This window comes from Ixodes scapularis, unplaced genomic scaffold, assembly GCF_016920785.2.
Source record: "Ixodes scapularis isolate PalLabHiFi unplaced genomic scaffold, ASM1692078v2 PGA_scaffold13__105_contigs__length_92229423, whole genome shotgun sequence".
NCBI lineage: Eukaryota > Metazoa > Arthropoda > Arachnida > Ixodida > Ixodidae > Ixodes > Ixodes scapularis.
This window is the reverse complement of record NW_024609839.1, coordinates 31,791,399-31,819,266: the sequence shown is the minus strand read 5'-3', so window position 1 is coordinate 31,819,266 and position 27,868 is coordinate 31,791,399. Positions and strand designations below refer to the sequence as shown.

General features: G+C 52.4%; 1 protein-coding gene across 1 annotated transcript in view; it reads right to left on the bottom strand.

Annotated features, from left to right (window-relative positions):
- LOC8040712 overlaps positions 1-20,299 on the bottom strand; it is an 89,408-nt gene extending 69,109 nt beyond the window's left edge. Inside the window, exon 1 of the mRNA XM_029985171.3 lies at positions 20,020-20,299. Within this exon, the coding sequence (XP_029841031.1) occupies positions 20,020-20,097 (78 nt within the window). The 5' untranslated portion in view covers positions 20,098-20,299. The remainder of the gene's footprint in view (positions 1-20,019) is intronic.
- Positions 20,300-27,868: the final 7,569 nt, after the last annotated feature.

The window sequence follows — 27,868 nt, the reverse complement described above, 5'->3', positions numbered from 1 at the left end:
ACATAGTAAGTGTGTAACTCCAGTCATCGGAGTATTTCTTCGTGTACTCTAGCTTTCTTTTCCGAGATGCTTGGAGTTCGCTGCTCCCTGCCTCCATAGTTTTCACGAGTACAATGAAAACTGGTTTTGCCGAAAAAGGTTGTTCGAGTGCTCCTCAGTGTTGCCAGATGGTCGCACAACAAACCGCCAAACGGACGGAGGGAATACCCGAAATGCAGCAAAATCCATTTAAATTCGACGTTATCTCGAGAAAAAAAAAAAATCATAATTAACCTATTCTACGGGTGGTCAGTTAAAGGCCGGTGGGCGAGAGATTTGTTTTATTCTGGCCACTTTCGGCCGCCATGACGGAGTCACTTCCGGTTCGGTATGGTTGGCGAGCTTTTTAAAGGGCAACACCACCGCTACGTTTCGTGTGTTACGCAATTAAATCGGTGTTTTGTTACCGTTTCCCGCCTTCACTGGCTTCTTGAAGTGCTGCTATGTTTTGCAATTGACTGGGTGACTTTGCTGTGGCTAATCTCCGCGAAATAAAAGATGCAACGAGCGGCCGTCGAGACCTGGCAGTCTCTTTACTCGCGTTAATTTTCGGGTGGTCAACAGGCGGCCTATGCGAGAGCTGACAAACTCCAGCATTAAAGGGGCCCTCCAACAGTATTTGAGCGTCGACTTTTTTTTGCGGTTTCTACACGCTAGTGGTCCCGGAAACCCAGTGGACAACGAAAGAGTTTGAAAATATTAGCGCATCGTATTTTAATTTGACAACTCGGAAACACCTCCTCCGACGGTGGCGCCGTGAGGTGCCGAAGGCGCGCGCATAACGGCGCTCCCTTTCACTATACGTCACATTCTCTGGGTTTCGTGATTGGCGAGAGCCGTCCCAGGAATTTTGAAGCGAAATAAAGTATATCACACGTTAACCGTCATTATTTCACTAACAAGTTATTTTTATAGAGCTAATAAAGTTGCAAAGTAAAGTTCAAAAAGGGCGAAAACAACGCCTCGTACGCCTCGTCAGAGCGCCATGCGCGCCTCCCAGCGGCGTCCGCGACGTACCATCGCGAGCACACGACAAGTGATCCGTGCAGACAGCGCGCATCGTATTTTTCCTTGTGCGCCCCCGGACCGGTCAACTAAAAGCAGTAAGAGGAGCCAGGGGAACCCTTATTTTCTTTTAGTGCTGTGACAGACTTTTCACTGTTCGAGTGAAGTGCGGCGACGGGACCCAGCTTATATGGTACCCAACGGTGCCGCTCACCAGTTTGTACCTCCTACTCGCCGAGGTGGCTCCGGTGGCGGAGTTGCGGGAGACGAGTCTTCCGCGGCTGTCGAAGCGGACTGAGGCAGAGACGCGGCGCTTGCGTGAAGTGTCCTCGTACGGCGCGACGCCCGGGTCCGCACTCAAAACCTGATAAGCCCGCTGAATTCATCGATGATGTCAACCCGATCCCAAAGCTACGATGGTTGCAGCTAGGCCTAATGGCCGACGAGCCGACCGGGCCGACAGGCTATCAACCAAACTCGCGTCCAATTGGCCAACCGCTTTGCTCCAATCGCCAAACTGTTTCATTTTACGTCATGAAGCGCAATGTTTTGCTTATTTAAAGTTGTTTTCTGCAATATTTAATTTGCTAATAACTGACAAAATATCGCGAATTTCTGTAATATTTTTTTTCCTCGGTGTTCCTGGTTTCATGGAGCTCCGTTTAAGCGCGAACTTCAAACCGGTCTGTTAAGTTTGTAAAAATCCTGCTTATTAGTTAAGGTGATTTTTGTTAGGAAAGTTTATCTTTCCAGAGTTGCGTCGGCATTTTTTTCTTTAGCTTTCTATGTTTGTGTCGGCGGGGCCAGAGCGGCCGCGTCGCGGGAGCGGTTCCCCCCGCGGTCGTTAAGAAGCGTCTCGGGTTTCGGAAGCCTGCTCGGACCGGGAGCGGGACAGCCCGCGCCTGGAGAAGCGTGTAGCTTTTAGCCGAATGTGCCTGTACATAGAGGGTTTTGCCGCTTAGTATCAAATTGTCGCTTTTTACCCGAGGTAATAATTTAGCTGTTGGCGCCAGCCCGTCTGCTTAAAATGCAGGAGTTGATTCTAGAAAGAATTTGGATTTGGCCGTTGGAAGTGCTAGGCTGACAGCTTGTCGACCATTGGAGAACAGTGTACCACGTGGGAGTGGTGAAATTTGAAGGGATTGGTTGGACCCTGAGGGGAAAGGAGGCCCCTACGAGGCTACAAAAGGATCCCCGAGGGGGATCCTGGGGATTGGCGTCGATTCGATTTTGGGAGACTGGGAACAAAAGTACGGGGTTTAATTTTGGGATTTTTAACTCACTGTTGAGTTGTTTTGTTTCATAATAAACGTGGCCACACTGGCCACCGTAAAGTCAACCAACGTCGCAATGTGTTCAGCGGGATCGAACAACTTTTAGTATTATTTTTTTTTATTATCAACTTCCCGGGGGCTGTCATCGGGCGAGCACCGTACGTCATCGGTCGTCACCATCCGGACCAGGACTCGCCCATCCCCATACCACCAGGTCCAGGCCCTCCCTCGGAAAGTTGACTGGCGCAGTCGACAGGATCCCGCTGACTTCCTGCGACGGGTTGCGAGAAGAACGCCACAACGTCAGCTGACGGTGAGCCCCGCCAACATCTGAGTGAGAAGACGGAGGCAATAGCCTGTTGCGTTGTGTGCGGCGGACGGAGCGGCATCCCAGCGAGAGGCTCCGGGAGTCAAGGGACTCAAGAAGAACGCCACGACGTCAGCTGATGGTGAGCCCCGTCAATATCTGCGCGAGAAGGCGGCTGCAATAGCCTGTTGCGTCGTGTGCGGCGGACGGAGCGGCATCCCAGCGAGAGGCTCCGGGAGTCATAGTACTCAAGAACACCGCGACGTCAGCTGAGGGTGAGCCCCGCCAACATCTGCGTGAGAAGACGGCGGCAATAGCCTGCAGCGTTGTGTGCGGCGGACGGAGCGACATCCAAGCGAGAGGCTCCGGGAGTCAAAGGACTCAAGAACACCACGACGTCAGCTGAAGGTGAGCCCCGCCAATATCTGCGTGAGAAGACGGCGGCAATAGCCTGCTGCGTTGTGTGCGGCGGACGGAGCGACATCCAAGTGAGAGGCTCCGGGAGTCAAAGGACTCAAGAACACCACGACGTCAGCTGAAGGTGAGCCCCGCCAATATCTGCGTGAGAAGACGGCGGCAATAGCCTGCTGCGTTGTGTGCGGCGGACGGAGCGACATCCAAGCAAGAGGCTCCGGGAGTCAAGGACTCGAGACAGACGGAAGGAAACATCGCGGCGGAGCCACAGGGACGCCCCGGGAAACTGCGACGCCACGGCGAGACCCTCGTTGCCAGGTAAGACCCAGGGTTGTTTTCTCCGAGGCTCACAATGTCCGTGGTCACTAGGTCTAAAGCGAAGAGCGGCTCTTCGGGTGCAGACAGTAATGAGGACGAAAGTGGCGAAGAGTTAACTTCGGGAACAGCCGACGAGGCAGTGGGCATTGGCCCATCAGATAGGACCCTCGAAATACTGAAACTCCAACTGGAGATTGAAAGGGTAAAGCTGGCGCAGGTTCAGAGCAGGAGTGAAAGGGGTTCGAGGGACTCGACAAAAATGGGGGAGCTCGCGAAAGAACTCCGCGCCGTCCTCGCGCCGATGCCGGAGTCTGGAGCCCTCGCTCCGGCATGGTTTAAGAGCGCTGAGACGATGATGAATAGCTGTGAGACACCCGAGGAAGCGCGAGGAGCGATCATTTTGCCGTTTCTCGGAGAAAAGACCAGAGCAATGGTCGCTAGTCGAGCCGGCGGTAGAGTGCACTCTTTCATGGAGCTGCGTGAGCTGGTCCTTTCGGAGCTAAAAATGACTCCGGAAGAGTACAAGCGGATATTCTACAAGACACGCAAGGAGAGCGCGGAGTCGTGGTCTCAGTTTGCAACCCAGCTCGACATTATGTTCGGCTATTACTTAGAAAGCAGGGAGGTTGAGACAGTTGATGAACTGCGGAAATTGATAATTTCAGACCGAATGAAGCATCTCATGGCGGAGGACGCGCGCATGTATGTCCTGCAAAATGAGACTAAGGACTGGCTAAGGCCAAAGGAGCTCGCGCAGCTGGCTGAAAGGTTCGGGGAAAGTAAACGAGGGACTCGTGGAGGCCTCGAGAAACGTGAGAGCACTGGGAAACAATTTGTTCCAAAACAAGACCAGAGGTCAAATAAGGGGACAGCTGCAGGAAGAGGAACATGGGATCGATCGAGCGCTGTCAGGTGCCTTACATGTGGGAAGCAAGGACACTATCGCAACGAGTGCCCGCAGAGCAGGCCCGTCGGAGATAAAGGGCATGCCGAGGCCGGGCGGTCGGGCGCGCCGAAGCTTGCGGCGAGAGCGGCGGTGGGGCCGGTGGGTCGACCGACAGAAGCACCTGTCGCAGTTGAAGCTGACGAGGAGACAACGGGGCTGACGTGGTTTACTCTTAAAACCGGAAACGAGACGTTCCAGGCTTTGTTAGATTCGGGCGCGGACATAACGGTACTGAGGTCAAGTATTGTGATTGATCAGGTACGCGGCCAGGGGAAAGGCAAGGTCAGTCTGAGGGGGGCGTTCGGACACAAGGTGTCCGCCGACCTAATGTACGTGCCGTTGGGCCTAGAACTAGCTGGTAAAGATATGAGTCCGCAGGTGACAATCTTGTGTGCTGTAACTGATGAACTAGCTGAAGGGGTTGATGCGCTACTCACGCCGGACGCGCTAGAGGAGCTAGAACGGGCGCAGAAACTGCTCAGTGAGGAGGTAAAAGAGATTATCTCGATCGAGGAAGCACGGACAAAATCAGAACAGTCGAGAAAGCAAATCACTCCGCTAAATTTTGAAAGTGAAGCAGACGCGGAAGACGCCACTGAGGCCAGCGCCGTAAATTTGGTGACCGGCAGTGTCACCCCAGAAGCAGCTGATCCGACTTTTGCTGGGGAGCAAAAGATGGATAGTACGCTGGAATCCTTGTGGGAACAGGCGCGTTGCGGAACGCATGGCATGGTAATCCGGAATGGACTTTTGTTTCATGAACAGGAGGTTGAAGGGAAAAAAGAGATGCAACTGGTGCTGCCAAAGTCTCGTCATGCCGAGGTATTACGGCTGGCACACGACACCCCGTGTGGGGGGCATTTCTCGCAAAAGAAAACTAAACAGCGGATTAGAAGTGCTTTCTTTTGGCCAACGATGGCCGCTGACGTGAAACGGCATTGCCAGGCTTGTCACGAGTGTCAGGTATGCTCCCGAGGGAAAGTTACAGACCGGGTCCCGATAACTCCGTTGACGAGGCCCGAGCGACCCTTTGAGACGGTCTACATGGACTGTATCGGTCCGCTCGAGCCGAGCTCGGCCCGTGGCCACAAATATGCATTAACTGTAGTGGATCTGTGTACGCGATGGCCCGAGGTCATACCCCTGCGCTCACTTACGGCAAAAGCCACGTGTCAGGCGCTGGTGGACGTGTTTTCGCGTTATGGGGTGCCTGAGCTGATTTGCTGCGATCAGGGAACCAATTTCACCTCCCAACTCACGAAAGAGCTCCTCGACCGCCTCGGTGTGCAGATCAGGTTCTCAGCACCAGACCACCCCCAGAGTAACGGGATTGTTGAACGCTGGAACGGCACATTTAAAGCTATGCTTCGACACGTGGTGAGAGAGAAAGGAGGGCAGTGGGACCTTTATGTGCCTTGCCTTCTCTGGGCGTATCGGGAAGTCCCTAACGAAATCACGGGGAGCTCCCCGTTCGAACTGATGTATGGCAGGGAGCCACAGGGCCCGTTAACGATACTGAGAAAGACATGGACGGGAGAGTGGACGCCGCCATTGGGCTTAAACAAACCGACAGCTGAGTATCTCAGAAGTTTAAGGGACAGAATGGCAGAAGCGGCGCGAGTGGTGAGCGAGCACTCCGAAGCTCTGCAAAGTGCCTATGCGCAGAAGTATAACTTGAGAGCGCGTCCGAAGAGCTTTGAAGTAGGGGAACAAGTGCTTGTGCTCGAGACGGGTATGGCGAACAAGTTGCAACCTAAGTGGTTGGGACCTGCCGTGGTCACAGAGCAAAAACGCTCGGACAGTTACATTGTCCGCTTTGCTGAGGGGAACGAGCGCTGGGTGCATGCGAACAAGTTGAGGAGATACATAGTGCACGAGAACAATGTCGGCGTGATCTTCGAGTCGGATGACGACTTTGGACCCGTGGAAAGCGTGCCAAGCGGACATACACATGACGTTAGTGTCGAGGAAATCCTCGCGGGCTCTGAGAACCTGACCCAGAGTCAGACAATGGGCCTAAAACAGCTGTTGATGGGGTTCCCGTCGGCGTTTTCTGAGCGACCTGGACGATGTGAGGTAGGGGTCCATCGGGTAACTCTCGTACCTGGAGCGAAAGCGACTAAGTCGTATCCGTACAAGGTACCGCTCGCTCTTAGAGCCGAGGTCGAGCGACAGATTGCTCAACTGCTTGATTGGGATTTTATCTACCCCATCGAGAGCAGCTTCGTGCACCCAATTGTGTGCGTTGCAAAAAAGAATGGAACGGTGCGCATGTGCATAGATTACCGACAGCTAAACGCCATGTCAGAAACCGACAGCTTCCCGATGGGAAATGTGACAGAGTTGTTGTATGATGTAGCCAAGGCTCGCTATATTTCGCTCCTAGATATGACAAGGGGTTATTGGCAGATCCCAGTTGAGGAGGAGTCGCAGCGTTATACTGCTTTTGCGACACCTAGTGGCCTTTATGCGTGGAAGGTAATGCCTTATGGTCTAAAGAACTCTGCGGCCACCTTTCAACGGGTGATGAATGAGCTACTGAGAGAGCACAGGAGCTATGCATCCGCATACATTAATGATGTAGCAATATACTCAGAGACGTGGGAGCAACATTTAGAACACCTTCAGAAGGTACTCGCCACCATCGCAGAGGTGGGATTGACGGTCAATCCTAAAAAGTGCAAGTTTGCCCAACCAAAGGTAAGGTACCTGGGGCATGTAGTGGGTTCATTGGGCCACTCCCCCGACCCTGAGAGGACGGGCGCAATATCGGAACTGAAGGCCCCTAGGACGAAAAAAGATCTCAGAAGCGTCCTGGGTCTCTTCAATTATTATCGAGACTATGTTCCGGGGTATTCCGACGTAGTGCGCCCTTTGACGGATCTCACGAATCGTCGGGTGCCGAACAACATTCCGTGGAGCATGGAGGCGGAGCGGGCATTCTGCTCGGTAAAGGCGACACTCGCTAAGGTGCCGACGCTGGCAGCCCCGGATCCCAATAGGGAGTTTGTCTTGACCACCGATGCATCGGAGCGGGCGATAGGGGCGTGCCTATCCCAGGACTTTGAGGGTGTGCAGAGGCCGATTGCGTTTCTAAGCAAAAAACTGACGGGCGCTCAGACCAAATGGTCAGCGATTGAGAGGGAGGCGTTCGCTGTTGTTTGGGCTTTGGGGCGCTTGGACACCTGGCTGTATGGCACAAAAATCAGGGTCGTAACCGACCATAATCCACTTACGTACCTGACACGCTCGACGTCCTCCAGTGCTCGCTTAACGAGGTGGTCGTTGGCGTTGCAAAAGTATGACATAGAGATATCGCACATAAAGGGCGCACTTAATTCCTGCGCAGATGCACTGTCGAGGCTCGACAGAGATTAGAGGAAGCGCTGGCGGAGGGAGACGCTGAGAGGTGTCTGTAGTTTCCTTTCTTGGAACATTTTGCATTTGTTTTCAAATCGCATAGTTTTAGTTTTATTTTTGAATTTTTGTTTCTCCTAGTGCGAACTTTATTAGCAGTGGAGTGTCTGGTAGTGTTTGCACCCGTACAGTAGAGCTTTCCGATTTCCGGGTTTCTATATATACACGGACATTGTGGAATCTGGAATGTACGGCTCTGGGTCTTGCTCTGTGCTGTGTGTCTCCGAAGTTACGAACAGTGGGACTGATGTTGCGCGAACAACAAGTGTACTTGCAACATTCTTGGTGGGGAGGTGTTAAGTTTGTAAAAATCCTGCTTATTAGTTAAGGTGATTTTTGTTAGGAAAGTTTATCTTTCCAGAGTTGCGTCGGCATTTTTTTCTTTAGCTTTCTATGTTTGTGTCGGCGGGGCCAGAGCGGCCGCGTCGCGGGAGCGGTTCCCCCCGCGGTCGTTAAGAAGCGTCTCGGGTTTCGGAAGCCTGCTCGGACCGGGAGCGGGACAGCCCGCGCCTGGAGAAGCGTGTAGCTTTTAGCCGAATGTGCCTGTACATAGAGGGTTTTGCCGCTTAGTATCAAATTGTCGCTTTTTACCCGAGGTAATAATTTAGCTGTTGGCGCCAGCCCGTCTGCTTAAAATGCAGGAGTTGATTCTAGAAAGAATTTGGATTTGGCCGTTGGAAGTGCTAGGCTGACAGCTTGTCGACCATTGGAGAACAGTGTACCACGTGGGAGTGGTGAAATTTGAAGGGATTGGTTGGACCCTGAGGGGAAAGGAGGCCCCTACGAGGCTACAAAAGGATCCCCGAGGGGGATCCTGGGGATTGGCGTCGATTCGATTTTGGGAGACTGGGAACAAAAGTACGGGGTTTAATTTTGGGATTTTTAACTCACTGTTGAGTTGTTTTGTTTCATAATAAACGTGGCCACACTGGCCACCGTAAAGTCAACCAACGTCGCAATGTGTTCAGCGGGATCGAACAACTTTTAGTATTATTTTTTTTTATTATCAACTTCCCGGGGGCTGTCATCGGGCGAGCACCGTACGTCATCGGTCGTCACCATCCGGACCAGGACTCGCCCATCCCCATACCACCAGGTCCAGGCCCTCCCTCGGAAAGTTGACTGGCGCAGTCGACAGGATCCCGCTGACTTCCTGCGACGGGTTGCGAGAAGAACGCCACAACGTCAGCTGACGGTGAGCCCCGCCAACATCTGAGTGAGAAGACGGAGGCAATAGCCTGTTGCGTTGTGTGCGGCGGACGGAGCGGCATCCCAGCGAGAGGCTCCGGGAGTCAAGGGACTCAAGAAGAACGCCACGACGTCAGCTGATGGTGAGCCCCGTCAATATCTGCGCGAGAAGGCGGCTGCAATAGCCTGTTGCGTCGTGTGCGGCGGACGGAGCGGCATCCCAGCGAGAGGCTCCGGGAGTCATAGTACTCAAGAACACCGCGACGTCAGCTGAGGGTGAGCCCCGCCAACATCTGCGTGAGAAGACGGCGGCAATAGCCTGCAGCGTTGTGTGCGGCGGACGGAGCGACATCCAAGCGAGAGGCTCCGGGAGTCAAAGGACTCAAGAACACCACGACGTCAGCTGAAGGTGAGCCCCGCCAATATCTGCGTGAGAAGACGGCGGCAATAGCCTGCTGCGTTGTGTGCGGCGGACGGAGCGACATCCAAGTGAGAGGCTCCGGGAGTCAAAGGACTCAAGAACACCACGACGTCAGCTGAAGGTGAGCCCCGCCAATATCTGCGTGAGAAGACGGCGGCAATAGCCTGCTGCGTTGTGTGCGGCGGACGGAGCGACATCCAAGCAAGAGGCTCCGGGAGTCAAGGACTCGAGACAGACGGAAGGAAACATCGCGGCGGAGCCACAGGGACGCCCCGGGAAACTGCGACGCCACGGCGAGACCCTCGTTGCCAGGTAAGACCCAGGGTTGTTTTCTCCGAGGCTCACAATGTCCGTGGTCACTAGGTCTAAAGCGAAGAGCGGCTCTTCGGGTGCAGACAGTAATGAGGACGAAAGTGGCGAAGAGTTAACTTCGGGAACAGCCGACGAGGCAGTGGGCATTGGCCCATCAGATAGGACCCTCGAAATACTGAAACTCCAACTGGAGATTGAAAGGGTAAAGCTGGCGCAGGTTCAGAGCAGGAGTGAAAGGGGTTCGAGGGACTCGACAAAAATGGGGGAGCTCGCGAAAGAACTCCGCGCCGTCCTCGCGCCGATGCCGGAGTCTGGAGCCCTCGCTCCGGCATGGTTTAAGAGCGCTGAGACGATGATGAATAGCTGTGAGACACCCGAGGAAGCGCGAGGAGCGATCATTTTGCCGTTTCTCGGAGAAAAGACCAGAGCAATGGTCGCTAGTCGAGCCGGCGGTAGAGTGCACTCTTTCATGGAGCTGCGTGAGCTGGTCCTTTCGGAGCTAAAAATGACTCCGGAAGAGTACAAGCGGATATTCTACAAGACACGCAAGGAGAGCGCGGAGTCGTGGTCTCAGTTTGCAACCCAGCTCGACATTATGTTCGGCTATTACTTAGAAAGCAGGGAGGTTGAGACAGTTGATGAACTGCGGAAATTGATAATTTCAGACCGAATGAAGCATCTCATGGCGGAGGACGCGCGCATGTATGTCCTGCAAAATGAGACTAAGGACTGGCTAAGGCCAAAGGAGCTCGCGCAGCTGGCTGAAAGGTTCGGGGAAAGTAAACGAGGGACTCGTGGAGGCCTCGAGAAACGTGAGAGCACTGGGAAACAATTTGTTCCAAAACAAGACCAGAGGTCAAATAAGGGGACAGCTGCAGGAAGAGGAACATGGGATCGATCGAGCGCTGTCAGGTGCCTTACATGTGGGAAGCAAGGACACTATCGCAACGAGTGCCCGCAGAGCAGGCCCGTCGGAGATAAAGGGCATGCCGAGGCCGGGCGGTCGGGCGCGCCGAAGCTTGCGGCGAGAGCGGCGGTGGGGCCGGTGGGTCGACCGACAGAAGCACCTGTCGCAGTTGAAGCTGACGAGGAGACAACGGGGCTGACGTGGTTTACTCTTAAAACCGGAAACGAGACGTTCCAGGCTTTGTTAGATTCGGGCGCGGACATAACGGTACTGAGGTCAAGTATTGTGATTGATCAGGTACGCGGCCAGGGGAAAGGCAAGGTCAGTCTGAGGGGGGCGTTCGGACACAAGGTGTCCGCCGACCTAATGTACGTGCCGTTGGGCCTAGAACTAGCTGGTAAAGATATGAGTCCGCAGGTGACAATCTTGTGTGCTGTAACTGATGAACTAGCTGAAGGGGTTGATGCGCTACTCACGCCGGACGCGCTAGAGGAGCTAGAACGGGCGCAGAAACTGCTCAGTGAGGAGGTAAAAGAGATTATCTCGATCGAGGAAGCACGGACAAAATCAGAACAGTCGAGAAAGCAAATCACTCCGCTAAATTTTGAAAGTGAAGCAGACGCGGAAGACGCCACTGAGGCCAGCGCCGTAAATTTGGTGACCGGCAGTGTCACCCCAGAAGCAGCTGATCCGACTTTTGCTGGGGAGCAAAAGATGGATAGTACGCTGGAATCCTTGTGGGAACAGGCGCGTTGCGGAACGCATGGCATGGTAATCCGGAATGGACTTTTGTTTCATGAACAGGAGGTTGAAGGGAAAAAAGAGATGCAACTGGTGCTGCCAAAGTCTCGTCATGCCGAGGTATTACGGCTGGCACACGACACCCCGTGTGGGGGGCATTTCTCGCAAAAGAAAACTAAACAGCGGATTAGAAGTGCTTTCTTTTGGCCAACGATGGCCGCTGACGTGAAACGGCATTGCCAGGCTTGTCACGAGTGTCAGGTATGCTCCCGAGGGAAAGTTACAGACCGGGTCCCGATAACTCCGTTGACGAGGCCCGAGCGACCCTTTGAGACGGTCTACATGGACTGTATCGGTCCGCTCGAGCCGAGCTCGGCCCGTGGCCACAAATATGCATTAACTGTAGTGGATCTGTGTACGCGATGGCCCGAGGTCATACCCCTGCGCTCACTTACGGCAAAAGCCACGTGTCAGGCGCTGGTGGACGTGTTTTCGCGTTATGGGGTGCCTGAGCTGATTTGCTGCGATCAGGGAACCAATTTCACCTCCCAACTCACGAAAGAGCTCCTCGACCGCCTCGGTGTGCAGATCAGGTTCTCAGCACCAGACCACCCCCAGAGTAACGGGATTGTTGAACGCTGGAACGGCACATTTAAAGCTATGCTTCGACACGTGGTGAGAGAGAAAGGAGGGCAGTGGGACCTTTATGTGCCTTGCCTTCTCTGGGCGTATCGGGAAGTCCCTAACGAAATCACGGGGAGCTCCCCGTTCGAACTGATGTATGGCAGGGAGCCACAGGGCCCGTTAACGATACTGAGAAAGACATGGACGGGAGAGTGGACGCCGCCATTGGGCTTAAACAAACCGACAGCTGAGTATCTCAGAAGTTTAAGGGACAGAATGGCAGAAGCGGCGCGAGTGGTGAGCGAGCACTCCGAAGCTCTGCAAAGTGCCTATGCGCAGAAGTATAACTTGAGAGCGCGTCCGAAGAGCTTTGAAGTAGGGGAACAAGTGCTTGTGCTCGAGACGGGTATGGCGAACAAGTTGCAACCTAAGTGGTTGGGACCTGCCGTGGTCACAGAGCAAAAACGCTCGGACAGTTACATTGTCCGCTTTGCTGAGGGGAACGAGCGCTGGGTGCATGCGAACAAGTTGAGGAGATACATAGTGCACGAGAACAATGTCGGCGTGATCTTCGAGTCGGATGACGACTTTGGACCCGTGGAAAGCGTGCCAAGCGGACATACACATGACGTTAGTGTCGAGGAAATCCTCGCGGGCTCTGAGAACCTGACCCAGAGTCAGACAATGGGCCTAAAACAGCTGTTGATGGGGTTCCCGTCGGCGTTTTCTGAGCGACCTGGACGATGTGAGGTAGGGGTCCATCGGGTAACTCTCGTACCTGGAGCGAAAGCGACTAAGTCGTATCCGTACAAGGTACCGCTCGCTCTTAGAGCCGAGGTCGAGCGACAGATTGCTCAACTGCTTGATTGGGATTTTATCTACCCCATCGAGAGCAGCTTCGTGCACCCAATTGTGTGCGTTGCAAAAAAGAATGGAACGGTGCGCATGTGCATAGATTACCGACAGCTAAACGCCATGTCAGAAACCGACAGCTTCCCGATGGGAAATGTGACAGAGTTGTTGTATGATGTAGCCAAGGCTCGCTATATTTCGCTCCTAGATATGACAAGGGGTTATTGGCAGATCCCAGTTGAGGAGGAGTCGCAGCGTTATACTGCTTTTGCGACACCTAGTGGCCTTTATGCGTGGAAGGTAATGCCTTATGGTCTAAAGAACTCTGCGGCCACCTTTCAACGGGTGATGAATGAGCTACTGAGAGAGCACAGGAGCTATGCATCCGCATACATTAATGATGTAGCAATATACTCAGAGACGTGGGAGCAACATTTAGAACACCTTCAGAAGGTACTCGCCACCATCGCAGAGGTGGGATTGACGGTCAATCCTAAAAAGTGCAAGTTTGCCCAACCAAAGGTAAGGTACCTGGGGCATGTAGTGGGTTCATTGGGCCACTCCCCCGACCCTGAGAGGACGGGCGCAATATCGGAACTGAAGGCCCCTAGGACGAAAAAAGATCTCAGAAGCGTCCTGGGTCTCTTCAATTATTATCGAGACTATGTTCCGGGGTATTCCGACGTAGTGCGCCCTTTGACGGATCTCACGAATCGTCGGGTGCCGAACAACATTCCGTGGAGCATGGAGGCGGAGCGGGCATTCTGCTCGGTAAAGGCGACACTCGCTAAGGTGCCGACGCTGGCAGCCCCGGATCCCAATAGGGAGTTTGTCTTGACCACCGATGCATCGGAGCGGGCGATAGGGGCGTGCCTATCCCAGGACTTTGAGGGTGTGCAGAGGCCGATTGCGTTTCTAAGCAAAAAACTGACGGGCGCTCAGACCAAATGGTCAGCGATTGAGAGGGAGGCGTTCGCTGTTGTTTGGGCTTTGGGGCGCTTGGACACCTGGCTGTATGGCACAAAAATCAGGGTCGTAACCGACCATAATCCACTTACGTACCTGACACGCTCGACGTCCTCCAGTGCTCGCTTAACGAGGTGGTCGTTGGCGTTGCAAAAGTATGACATAGAGATATCGCACATAAAGGGCGCACTTAATTCCTGCGCAGATGCACTGTCGAGGCTCGACAGAGATTAGAGGAAGCGCTGGCGGAGGGAGACGCTGAGAGGTGTCTGTAGTTTCCTTTCTTGGAACATTTTGCATTTGTTTTCAAATCGCATAGTTTTAGTTTTATTTTTGAATTTTTGTTTCTCCTAGTGCGAACTTTATTAGCAGTGGAGTGTCTGGTAGTGTTTGCACCCGTACAGTAGAGCTTTCCGATTTCCGGGTTTCTATATATACACGGACATTGTGGAATCTGGAATGTACGGCTCTGGGTCTTGCTCTGTGCTGTGTGTCTCCGAAGTTACGAACAGTGGGACTGATGTTGCGCGAACAACAAGTGTACTTGCAACATTCTTGGTGGGGAGGTGTTAAGTTTGTAAAAATCCTGCTTATTAGTTAAGGTGATTTTTGTTAGGAAAGTTTATCTTTCCAGAGTTGCGTCGGCATTTTTTTCTTTAGCTTTCTATGTTTGTGTCGGCGGGGCCAGAGCGGCCGCGTCGCGGGAGCGGTTCCCCCCGCGGTCGTTAAGAAGCGTCTCGGGTTTCGGAAGCCTGCTCGGACCGGGAGCGGGACAGCCCGCGCCTGGAGAAGCGTGTAGCTTTTAGCCGAATGTGCCTGTACATAGAGGGTTTTGCCGCTTAGTATCAAATTGTCGCTTTTTACCCGAGGTAATAATTTAGCTGTTGGCGCCAGCCCGTCTGCTTAAAATGCAGGAGTTGATTCTAGAAAGAATTTGGATTTGGCCGTTGGAAGTGCTAGGCTGACAGCTTGTCGACCATTGGAGAACAGTGTACCACGTGGGAGTGGTGAAATTTGAAGGGATTGGTTGGACCCTGAGGGGAAAGGAGGCCCCTACGAGGCTACAAAAGGATCCCCGAGGGGGATCCTGGGGATTGGCGTCGATTCGATTTTGGGAGACTGGGAACAAAAGTACGGGGTTTAATTTTGGGATTTTTAACTCACTGTTGAGTTGTTTTGTTTCATAATAAACGTGGCCACACTGGCCACCGTAAAGTCAACCAACGTCGCAATGTGTTCAGCGGGATCGAACAACTTTTAGTATTATTTTTTTTTATTATCAACTTCCCGGGGGCTGTCATCGGGCGAGCACCGTACGTCATCGGTCGTCACCATCCGGACCAGGACTCGCCCATCCCCATACCACCAGGTCCAGGCCCTCCCTCGGAAAGTTGACTGGCGCCAACAGCTAAATTATTACCTCGGGTAAAAAACGACAATTTGATACTAAGCGGCAAAACCCTCTATGTACAGGCACATTCGGCTAAAAGCTACACGCTTCTCCAGGCGCGGGCTGTCCCGCTCCCGGTCCGAGCAGGCTTCCGAAACCCGAGACGCTTCTTAACGACCGCGGGGGGAACCGCTCCCGCGACGCGGCCGCTCTGGCCCCGCCGACACAAACATAGAAAGCTAAAGAAAAAAATGCCGACGCAACTCTGGAAAGATAAACTTTCCTAACAAAAATCACCTTAACTAATAAGCAGGATTTTTACAAACTTAACACGGTCAAAAAACTGTTGGTGGGCCCCTTTAAAGAAAAAAAACGCACAAACTTAAAGAAAACAAGAAAAACATTCCCATGAAACTGAAATTGGGATTCGGTACACGTAAATTTCGAAGTAAGAGAGCCAGATTTTTTTTTTTTTTTTTTTCAACATGCGATAAAGCGTCTGTTCGTGACAGGATTTAAAGACACATAGCATGAAGCCACTGGTACTACCCTTTCGATTTTATTACTCGCCCACGCCGTCAAACAATAGCGCTTGGTCGTGTCTGGGCGAACAGAACGATTCGAACAAATCGAATATGTCCCCAGGGTCGGACGCGAAACTAGTTTTCTTACCATGATCGCCCGGGTTCGTGAATTTAAAGTAGCCTTTGGATGTCTGTGTCAAAATGTATCCACGTGAATATCATACACTGGATCGCTGTGGCAAGTCAACGTCGTCACAATCACAATTTATCTTTTTTTTTTCTCTCTCCTTTTCGCTATATGGTTTAGAAACACACATCGATTTGTCTTGCGTCCGGTTTTCGACACACCTATTCCGATTTTCCGCCAAGGAAAACTTAAAAGGCGCATTGTTTATTCTTGCTCATTGAAACCTACACAATAGGCTGGTCAACCGGAAGTTCGGCCACAGTAAGTTCCGCCATTACTTGTTTATGCTTACCTCGGAATGCCATCCAATCCCCTCTTTACATATAGCACAGCATAAGGACTTCGCTAAATACCCAACTTCGTGATTTCTGTAGAAGTCCATCGTCACAGGAATTCACAACAGGCTCGGTGGGCCCGCCCGAGATGGAGCGCCCGAAGTCCCTCGGGAGGCAAGAGACGGCAAGACACTCCGACGAGAACGACGGAGTGCCGAGCTCTGATTGGAAGGCTCGTGGGTAGACGGAAATGCTTGACGCTGACGCGCTGGTTTCCGAGTAAGTCGCTTATTTTTTCCATCATATACCTCAACAAAAGCAGATCCGCAAAAAAACCCATTGAAAAGAGCGTCACTACAAAATATGACCACTGCAGTACCCCCTACCCCGCAAATGGCAACAGTGAGAATTTGTGTCACAAAATGTTTTAAAAGGAACGAGACACAAGCTTACATAAACTCTTCCATCAAAAAAAAGAAAACAGCGTTGCAATGGAAATGAAAAACAGGAGGGGGCAGAGCTGTGCGTTGTTGGTTGTATGTCTTGTTGGAGCGCGAGACGGATCAATCGATCATCATCCTCCACTACGCGCACGAGAAACGAACCAACAGAGAATCCGTCTCCATGGCGTCGTCTGTTGAAGACCTTGGAAGCGCGTCGTCTGCTCGCGCGAGCCGACGGGAATAATTGAAGCGTCTGTCCAACTCGCATTGCTTTCGTTTGTTGTTTTCGAGAGTAGGTCAAGGCTGTCCAAATGACCCAAGTTTTAATTAGCGCTCCCGCCAACGATTAGGGCGCCCAACAAGACCCGTAAAATCCGGTAGTGACGTCGGTTGCAGCCGTGGCCTACTTTCTCTCGTGCCATCTACTCGCTTATCCACTTTCACACCACGATGCAAGCACAACAACACTAATCGATGTTTTGTTGCGCGAGACACCATGGTTGTAAATGTGCATGTAAAACGCCCAAGTTTTATTTAGGGTTCTTGGTCGAAGTTCTAGCGATTGGCGGAGTTCCTTTTATTTTTAGCGAACGGTGTTTACCTCCGGTAACTGAGGTGATTTTAGGAACAAGAGCAGCGTCGACGTGGTCGGGTGAACATTGTGCGAGCACAATCAATAAATAGGCCTGTTGCTTCCGGCTGAAAGACGCGATCAAGTAATGCTCACATTGAGCAAAAAGAGGTACTGCAATGTTCGATTTTGCACGAGTCATGGTCCTTTACGAGTGGCACACGAAAGCATCAGATGTCAAAAGCCCCGTGGCAAACGGCCCGGCCTTTTTGACTCGCCTTCAAAAGCCGCAGTTTCAGAAGCCCATCGCACGAATCCCCCGTGTCAGGTGGCCGGGTCCTCAATCTGACGGCGGAGCATTCTGCTTTTCACTAACAGTAGGTATGCACGCGAGCTTGTGTGACGTAATCATGCCGTAACCGGGACTCATGTAAGGGTTAACTGGATCAAGCTTCCCGTTCTTCAGGCGTACACGCTATACATATTGACGTCTTGTGACGTTATAACTTATAAGTGAGATCAAATAGAAAAAATCAGTCACTGGCAAAACATTTCAAAGCAGTTTTTATCAATAAGCTTTTGAACCAAGGCTTTTCCAAGTTCTTACGCGATTCACGTTCACGTCTGCGCTTCAGGGTGGGACGGCGGCTCGGCACGGGGAGAATACGGGACGGAGCAATTGAAAGCGGAGTTTTCGAAACGTGGGGCTAACGACGCGGGGTTTTTGCGACACGGATTCTGCACGGGGGGCAATCGTGCTACACCCGTCGTTTACAGGAGTGTGTCAGCATCTGTCCTACCCGGGAAAACAAATAAAATTAAATAAACAGAAAATGACAACATCGCGCTTTCAGTGTCTTACCAAAATGATAAGAAGGCTTTTCTTGATGCTTTATTGTTCTTGCGCAGTGCAGACAAGGGGAGAAAAGGCAAGCACCAGTAAGGCTGGGGACGGGGAGAGAAACGCCCCTCTGCTCTCCACCGCTCCTACAAATAAAAAAAAATAAAAAACAACTTCGTTCCAGCTTTAGTCCGAGCGTGGCCGATGTTATGAGCCGAGGGGCCAATCAAACAGCGAAAAAGGCACAACGTCATGGCGTCCTCTCTGCAGTTGATAGGACCAGCCGGTATTTGCCGTCTCTGTGCGCGCTCATCCGCCGGCTAGTCCTATCAATAATAATAATTTTATTTGCACATACTGGAATGGGCACATGTGGTGGTGTGCGGGGCTAGGCAGATAGGTGAAAAACCCTTACGCAGAGCGCCTGCCAGCCCGCCACCACATGTGAAAAAAACATAACAGACATATATATGTACAGAATATACACAATACAGCGTTGAGAAAACGCCGTGACGCTGCGCTTTTTTTTCGCTGTTTGATTGGCCTTTCGGCTCATAACATCAGCCACGCTCGGGCCGAAGATGAAACAAAGTATAGTGCTCTCCCTTTCTCCCCCCGCCCTCCATTGCCCTCCTCTCCCGTGCCGCCTTCCTAGTGCTCGCCCTTTCTCTCTTCGCCTGGCCGTTGCCTTCGCCTGCACTGCACAGAACTAGTGACATGGAATATAGGAGCTAGGAACGTGAGGAAGGAAAGAAGGTTGCTCTCCTCCTCCACAGCCTTTCTACTGCTTACCCTTCTCCCCACGCCTGGCGTTGCCTTTGCCTGTACTACACCCAACGAGCGTACAGAAAAGAAACAAAGGGGCAGATTACGGGCTACCTACTTGCGTGCACTCCGAAACTTTGCAAACCGTGGCGCGACAGGGACGCGCTCGCTAAAAGCGCTCGCCGTCGATGCACTTTTCTCTTTGGTAGCATGACCACACGGGGATATTTCTTCCACTTTCTTGTGACTTACACCATCGAGATTATTTTCTTTTTTGCCCGAAGAGTTTTCCGCTCTTTCGAACGCTCGGCCTCTAGCACGCGTTCGTTGCCTTCCACTGTGCTTTGGCTGAGCGAGCACGCTCGAGACCCACGACACGCCGAAGCGTTATCGGAGGCATAAAGTTCGCGCTGGGGGCGGGACAGTTGAAACTCCTTCCTGCCGTTCGCACCCTGAGAGACTATGGACAAATTCGTTACGAAAACAAACGGGCCGAGCGCATAATTCTGAGAGTGAAGCGAGCATCTACATTTTCTACCGATACCAAAAATGGTACAAGGTTCATGCGCCCGCTACATTTCAAACAGCTTTCAAAAAAGAAAAAAGCTTTCGTAGACGCTTCGCTAAAACGTCGTTCGATGAGAAACGGCATTCGCGATGCAACCCCACCCAGTCGTCCAGCCCACGTGCTAACCACGCTGAAGTCGACTCCAAGTTCGTGCGTAACTTGCATTGCAAATGGTAGAAGCAACACGGTCGCGATACGCAGGCCCGGCCTTACATCATCAAGCGCCCTGGGCGAACTCCGGCCGTGGCAGTTTGCGGCTTAGGTAAGACATCACGTTGTTAGTAAGCAAGTGAGCCCAACACAAGCGTTTTTCGTCAGACGATAACCGCATTCTGAAGACGAAGGGCGCTGTGTTCAAATAAATAAAAAAAGCTAAGGTAATTTCAAAAGAGGGGCTCGGCGGCGCCCCCCTATTGATAGGCCGGCCCTGGCAATACTTCGCGTAAGAATTATCTGCAGAACAGAAAGAGGTGCTGTTCTGTCCGTCCCTATGTTTATTTTCAGCTTTTATTTAACTTCACCAACGCGCTCACGTCGAAAAACAGCGTTTATTCCTACTGCCTCGCAAGCCACGGCAGTGGCGGCGTGAAATACGAGCTTGCGACTCAGCCGCGAAATAGCGTTTTGCCACAGCGCAACGAAACGCGCCAAGGCCAAACGCATCCTCTCACGAAAACAGACACCGCCCCCCAAAAAATATGGGAAACAAGACGCGGGTACTCACAACGCTGAGGATGGCCAACACTTTGGTGCCTGTTCGGACCGTCATGCAGCCGCAGCAGCAATGCGTGAAGTACACCATGATTCTCTCTTAATCCAAGCTCGTTGTCGTACGCGAACAATGCGGGGTTCTTCCGAACTTTCACTGCTTTTACGGCGCAAAACGCACGGACAACCAACAGCTTCCCACCAAAACAGCCACGCGAGACAAATGCTTGGCGCGCAACGCGGCGCGGCGCTACGTCGACTATATGTACAAAACAAAAGAAAAAAAAATTAAAAGTAAAAAAAAAAAAACGCGAAGGCACGATTGTGGCGCCAGTCGCGTTGGTGGCGGCCGGTATAACTCTTCAGAGAGCCTGTATTACAGAGAATGTCCAACTATCGGTCGGAGCCACGTGGTTTATGAGCTGCGTTCGCACTACGGAGGCGTCCGCCATTAAATTGCAAACGAGCCCCGTGGTCTGAGATGCACTCTCTCTACTTCTAGGCTCTCCAACGTCCTTTTCTCCCCGTGCTTTTTTTCAACGACGTCAGAGCAGTGTACGTCACGATTGCGAGGCGCCCGCCCTCGAAGCCGTTTGCTTGCGGCTGTTGCGGCCGTCTGCTCTCCGCTGGTAGTTTCGTTTTCGGATTGTTTAGAACGCGCGGGCCGCGTCGGCTGCGTCGGGGAGGTTTGTTTTTAGAAGACGCGGGTCTGCGCGGCCCGTTTATTTGGCCTCTGCGTTCCAATTTTCGACTTTCGAGAACCGCTGCTTCGAAGCACTCTCGGTCACCGTTTTCAAATAAAGGCCGCTGCGAAATTCTCTGAGCGGCTTTTAGTTCGCTGCACGAATATTAAGCGCAACAGGCACTGAGAGGATGAGGACGTCAGGACGTGTCTTTCGAACGCCTAGTGTCCAAAACGCGCGCGCCATGCCTTCCGCCGTGCTTTGGCTGATGCCGAAACGTTCTCGAAGAGGCGGGACAGCTAAAGCTCCTCTCTGCCTTTTGCACTTTGTCAAAGGGCACCCTGTCTCCCATACAAGCTACGACGCATTAGGATAACCTCATGGGAGCGCCGAGTCCCAGACCATAGTTCGTGAGAAAGATTGTTTAGCTCAAAAATAAGACATTTTAACTGTGCCGCGGGAGCTTCAACGGGCGTCCTGCTGTCTCAGCTGTACGTGAGAAATTTTGCCCGTTCCGTATTGCTTGGGATATTTAACGTGCATCGCACGTAGTGATCGGTGTTGGCGGTAACGCATTATTAGAAGTAACGTCGTCAGCGGCAACCCGTTACTTTGTCTAGTAACGTAGTAACGCTCTCGTTACTTTTTTTTTTAAACAGGAACGGGTACCATGCTTATGTTACTTATTTCATGTAACGAATAACGGAGTTCAACAATTACGTCTTTTCATAACTTGACTCAAGAAAAAGTACACTTCAATTTTTTTTTCGTGTTTTTAAAATTAGTTTTACAGTAAGTCCATATGCAGCCGACGCTACGAGCTGATGCGAACATTCAGAAAAGAGTCAAAAGGGCCCGTCATGGTTGTTCGTTGTGTTTCCGTACGTGTTCTATCATCGCCAAACCAATCATAAACAACAAAAAAAAAAAAGACCTAGTGATTTAGATTTGTGACGCTGTTTGATTGGTACCATTTGAGGTTAGGTAGGTCGGTAACGCGGTCTTTTATCTTGCAAGTAACGAGTAACGTATTTCGTTACTTTATTTTCGGTAACGCCTACAACACTAGCAATGGACGTCGGTACGATGACCATTAGGGAGTTTTAGAATAACTTACGCTATTTTAGCGCAAGCTAGCGCTAAATTTAGCGCTTGCGTTAGCGTACGCTAACGCAAGCGCTCAATGCGAAGGTCAGGACACGAGACCTCTTTTGCGTTAGCGTACGCTACGCAAGACAGTTTTAGAACAGAGTTTCTCCGCTGCGACGCAAAACCCCCAGCATCTCGCGCATGCAATGCCATCATCAAAATAGTGACAATTTTTATTTCACGCACAAAATGCTGTAAATAAAAAAAAATATATATATATATTTTTTTTTTTTTTTTTTTTGGGGGGGGGGGGTTTAGAGTAACATTTTAGACCTGTTTAAATGTGAGAAGGCGACGCGAGCGATCGACCGGTCGTGTCCGCTTGCGTTGCCTCGGCAAGAGAGGTCTCGTGTCCTGACCTTCGCATACCGGGCGTACCTTCGCCGATAATTGTTCGCGCGTCGCAATTGTTCGCGCGTCGTCTCGGCTCTAGCCAACTTCTCATTGCGAATCCACCTCGGAGGAGTGCAAGACCCTTTGCGTACGCACGCAATTTCCGAGAAGTAGCGTACGCTAAAATAGCGCACGCAAAGCGCAAAACGTGGTTAGCGTTCGGGGCATGCGCAGTGGCGACGACGCTATTCTTTGCTCACACAAAGCTCTAGCGTGCGCTGTTCTGAAACTCCCTATTAGGGAGTTTTCGAAGATCGTTTCCGCTGTCCCGCAACGCCCTCCGCAACCAGCTACGCTAGCCGGAACTCTACAGTCAAGGCCATCGGCGCGCCGGCGCAGTAGCGGCTTCTCCGTTGCGGAGGGCTTAGCGGAGGGGGAAACGCGGTCTACGAAAACTCCCTATTGTTGCGTATGGCGGCCCGTGGCGGGGTGCAATCGCCGCATGAGATCAATCAGCCGGCCCAATATTGTCGACGGATTCCGAGCGAGGATCCGGGGCGAAGGCGAGAATACGACACCGGAAGCAGGGCAGACAGACTTTTAATCCCAGGCAGGTTCGCCGAGAGACGAAATCCGGAGAACAACCGGCGGCGACGCGACCGACGCTTATCGGCTCCAGCCAAGAACAATAAAAAGTGCGATGCCCAAGGTATCGCCGGTATCGTTTTGGCGCGGCGGCGATCATTGCGATGCCGAAGGCCGAAGGTATTGCTTTCGGCGCGGGGGTGATTAGAGGTTCCCCGCGCCCTCGTCGCCCTCGTGCCTTTACGAGCGACAGCGCAACGGTGCCTCGGCGCCAACCGTTTGTGTGTGCTGTGCGTGCCGATGCAGGAAAGAGTGGGGACTCTGAAGTCACTGCCATTGGTCAACGAGCTAGGGGCGTGTGCAAAGGGAACTCCTAGAAAAAGGGGCAGTGGACGGCTGCTAGACATCTCCGATTTTGAACCAACTAAGTACATCATGTAAATAAACAGTGTACTTTTCGAGAGAGAGTCGCGGCTCCTCGTCGTTCCCGCTGAGCCTGGTGCCTGGCTCGAGTCGCCCCTCCACCACCGCGGACACCGCACGGTCTCAACACCACTCAGACAGAAACGGGAGGGATTGAACCCAGGATCCCTGGGGCTCGAGCTTTCACTCCAGGTGCCCCGAGCTGGCAACTCTCTGTGGCATTTTCGACGAGGGAGGGTGCGTGCTTAGCTTTCATCGGCGCTCAAGTACCTTTGGTTGCAACAGGAGTTCGCTAGCACACACGCTGCTGCGTTTCTCCGGGAATAGAACGGAGGCCCCAAAGGTTACTCACGGTGTACATTAAGCGACCAAACCTGGGTCTCTTTCCGGACAGTCGTGCAGCAGCAATGCGTAAAGTACGGCCATTGCCTCCTCGCAGTTCGACGACGGAGCCATAGAGTGCCCAGTCGCAGATTTGGAGCGCGAGGCTCTGGTAGCACGGAGCCTTCTCGGGGAGCCTGTATTCAGCGCACAGCTTCTGCAGCGGCGAGGACCCGAAACATGGTTTTCAAAGACGACGAGAAAAGAACCAGTAGCCCGAGGCATACCTCGGCAAAACTCACTCATGAGTGTCCTCACTCACCCTCACTCACCCTCATTTTCACAGGTGAGGTGAGGGTGAGTGAGTTTCTGAACCAGGAAAATTCATGTGAAAGTGTGAGTGAGGGGCGTGAGGGCGGTGAGTGGCGTGAGGGCCATGAGTGCGTGAGGGGTGTGAGGGCCATGAGTGCGTGAGGGGCGTGAGGGCGGTGAGTGTGTGAGTGGCATGAGTGCGTGGGGGGTGCGAGGCCCCCTTCAGACGGAGCAACTTTCTCATCAATTTTGGTGTTGCTGGCGGGTTGTTCCCTAGCTTTCCCTAGATCGACACGAATTGTTGAGATCGGGTCCGGCTCGAAACAAGCGAGCAACTCGGAGCAATACGAAGACGTTTGAAGCGGCTGCATCAATTCAGGGACGCGATGTATTCACGTAATAACACGTTTATAGCGCGTAACACGTTTATAGCGCGTAATTGTGTGTCTAAATAGTGCAAGAAAACAAAATTTCTTGATGATGATGGCAAATTGCAGCAATTGGTTGCTGCGTGTGAACGCGGGCGTCCCGTGTTGCTGGTGTTGCGACGTCAAGTTTCTGGGCGAAATCGCCCCATCTGAAGCTGGCCTGAGTGGCATGAGGGCCATGAGTGCATGAGGGGCGTGAGGGGTGTATGTGTGTGAGGGCGGTGAGGGGCGTGAAGGCCATGAGTGCATGAGGGCGGTGAGTGCGTGAAGGGCGTGAGGCTCAGTGAGGGTGAGTGAAGGGCTGAACGTGAGTGTAACTGTGAGGATGAGGGTAAGTGAGGGGCTGACCAACGCGCGCGATATTGCAACTACAACGACATATTAGTTTTAAAGCGAGCGGCGCTCACTCACTGGGGCACCGCCATGTTTTCCCGCATCCCTACAGAGCCAGTCACGTGATTTCAAAATCCCTCTCCTAGGTACTGCGGCTAACTTTAGCCACGGTTAGCGCTTCGAGCAAACGGGCCCAGAAGTCAGCATATGGTCCAATTATCCGGGCACCGTGCTGACAGCAAAAGTACTGAAACTGCAGACGGAAGATGCCATGATGATAGAAAGGTATGTGGAGCGCAAGTTCGCCTACTTCTTGCACAGGGGTATGCCAGGACGCCGAGCTCTGATTGGCTCTGGTTGGAAGGATAGTGGGTAGACCTGAAGGCATCAAGCATTGAAGTCTCCCCACTATGCTTCCGATCAAAGCCAATCAGAACTCATCTGACGTCACCGCAACCCCAGCGTAAGGAGCAGACGACTTGCTCTCCGAATAGATATCTGGGAGTCACGCTGGCCAACGCACCACTCTTGCGAACATCAAAAGCATCATCGACAGGCGGCACTGAGAGGGCAGAACATCTTACGCCGGCGCATTCTATGGAGTTGCGACAAGTACACGATGATCCAGGAGCTGTGGAAAGTGTCCGGCCTTACGTTTGCAAACGTGATCGTCTGCGTCTCGGCCGACACGGGTGCCTGGTTAAAACGAAAACAGAGGGATGTCGGTTGCCAGGCAATGTGGCGATTGAGGCCATACAAGACGACATCGGGTAGTCTACGTCTGAGGCACGGGGGGCCTCCAGCAAGCTCAGCTACCATGGTCGGCTTCTCCACAGGAATAAAGGCCGATGGGCCCGGCGGGTGTTTGATTTTATCAGTCTTAACTGCATCCAGACAGGCTGGGAGAGGCGCGTCTACCATCTTCGCAAGAAGTACGGTTTTTTCTCCGACCCCATCTAGGAGGCATCCGCGACCAAGTGGGCCAGTGAGGTGAGACGACGAGTACAAGAAGCGGAAACAGCACACTGCAGGTCGATGAAGCAGGCACGAAATCATCTCTTCAATGCCCAAAAACCGAGTATAGAGTCGGAGAGCTTCTAGATAACAGCTTGGGCAGCCGTCTCGTATTTGAGGCCCGAGCGGGAGCACTGGGAACAGGAATATATGCATAGCTGCTTGACTCCTCGATAGCGACAATCCAGTGCAGCGTCTACGACCGCGAAGAGGACAGAATCGACCACTTAGTCCTGCGTTGTCCGGCCTTGATGCCAACTATGAGGCGCACCGCGCACACAGCAACCGATCAACCAGAACGGAAGCCGAGCGCACCACCGACTGCCCTGCAGGCACCAATGGACCTTTTTCCAGTAAGCTTCTGCGCATGCGTAAACCCCGATTCCTGGCCTTGCTTCCAGCTGTCGCCATTTTTTCAGGGCAAAGTTCCAGTCGACCAACACATTCAGCCCCTATCTTTGCGCGTATTTCGTCTTTTTTGGCGATTCTTGTTTGAGTATATGCTAGTATCGGTCGTAAAAGGCCACGAAGATCAATACAGCAGCAAGATGCCAATGTGACGGGCGGAAGCAAGTTGTCTAGCCCTTCATTTGTAGTTCGAAGACAACTACGCGGACGGCGTTCGTTACTGGAAAAAGGTCCTGTGACAGAAGCTGCGCGCGGTTCTGTCTGATTAAAAGGAATTCACAAATAAACAAAAACAACTATATTACATTAACTCGATTACAAAAATATGGTATACACAGTTATTGTTCAGGTTGGCGTCGCCGCGATCTTGTCCCTTCGAGTTCCTTCGTTCCACTGACGCACGCACTCAAATCCCCCACACACACAGACACTCGCCTAAGCCGTCCCGTCCCGAAACCTGTCTCCCCACTTACCCCCGGCTCCTCTTCAGCGGGCCCCCTCCGCCGCCAGAGCGTCTGGCTCGCAGCTGCAAGTCATCAAAGGGGGGGCCCGCCGACCGGGAAGAAACAGGGCTCACCCGCGGGCCGTCGAAGCCTAAGTCGCTGCGAAGGTCCCGCTGGCTGCGTATAAGTGGGATCTCCCCCTAATGTAAGTTGTTCGCGTATTGTGGAACAGGTCCATTACGCTGCAGCAGGCGCTGTACTTGTATAAGTCCAGAAGCCGGGAAACAACAGCACAGAGAGGTGGATAGTCGACGCTACAAAAAGACGACTGCAAGGTTGCTTGAGGAAAAAAGACCAATGTGGATACTAAGTCCACAGGCTTGGAACCAATGACGTCACTACGGGAGAAAAAAAAAGGGGGGGGGGGGGGGGGGGGGTGCGGTGTGCAATTTCCCTGCGTGCCGCTAACGCTAGTGACGCCACTGCTTGGAACGTTAATACGTGACCACCCGTTACGAAGAGTAAAGCCGCATCCTCAGCATCACGCTTGGTGGGGGTAATTACAGTGTATTATAGAATACTTGGGTAGTGTTGGGACCGGAGGGGTTCGCCTGAAGCGCGTGGTATTGATCGCGACAGGTGTCGACACCGGTGCGTTATCCAGAAGGTGTGCGCATGCGCGGCTGCACGCGCGAAAATATTGCCGCTTTGGTGGAGTGCACATAGGATTTCTGATACAGCTACGACCTGCCAGCGGTCGTACCGCGGCATCAATTGCGTTGCGGAACGATCGTTAGCAGCATGATGCTTCAATGTATTGGACGGTAAAAGCTACATTACCCTTCCTTTACATAAAAACAATTGCGACTTTAAAGAAGCGGATTGCAAGTTGTTTCAGCGTAGAATTAGCTGCGACTTTCGGTTTGTCGGATGGTGAGCACCTTAAATGAAAGGCCCATTTCCGTGGTCGCAAAGGCGGAACATTAGATATTTGGAGGGGATATCTAAAACTCGGAAGCAGTTTTTTTTTTTTTTTTTTTTTTCCTATGTTAATTTATGATGGAACGAAAGGGCACATACTAAAGTCCGAGACTGTTTTAGTATGTTTGTAATGAATCCCGGAGAAAAGCTCACTGGAGAAAAGCTCACCAGAGAAAAGCTCACGGGAGAAAAGCTCACCGGAGAAAGGCTCACCGGAGAAAAGCTCACCGGAGAAAAGCTCACCGCAAAACCGGCGGATGCGGAGAAAAGCTCACCGGCCGTTGAGCGTATGAGGAAAAAGAAGACGGGCAGAAGCCCGTCTTCTTTTCTTGACCTTAATCAGCTCGCTTCACTTGTCACTCATTTTTGTGTTCATTTATGCGACGAACCACCCAAGCAACGGTCGCAAAGGGGTGAGAATCTTTTATTTCTTCATGGCCGCCACGATCATC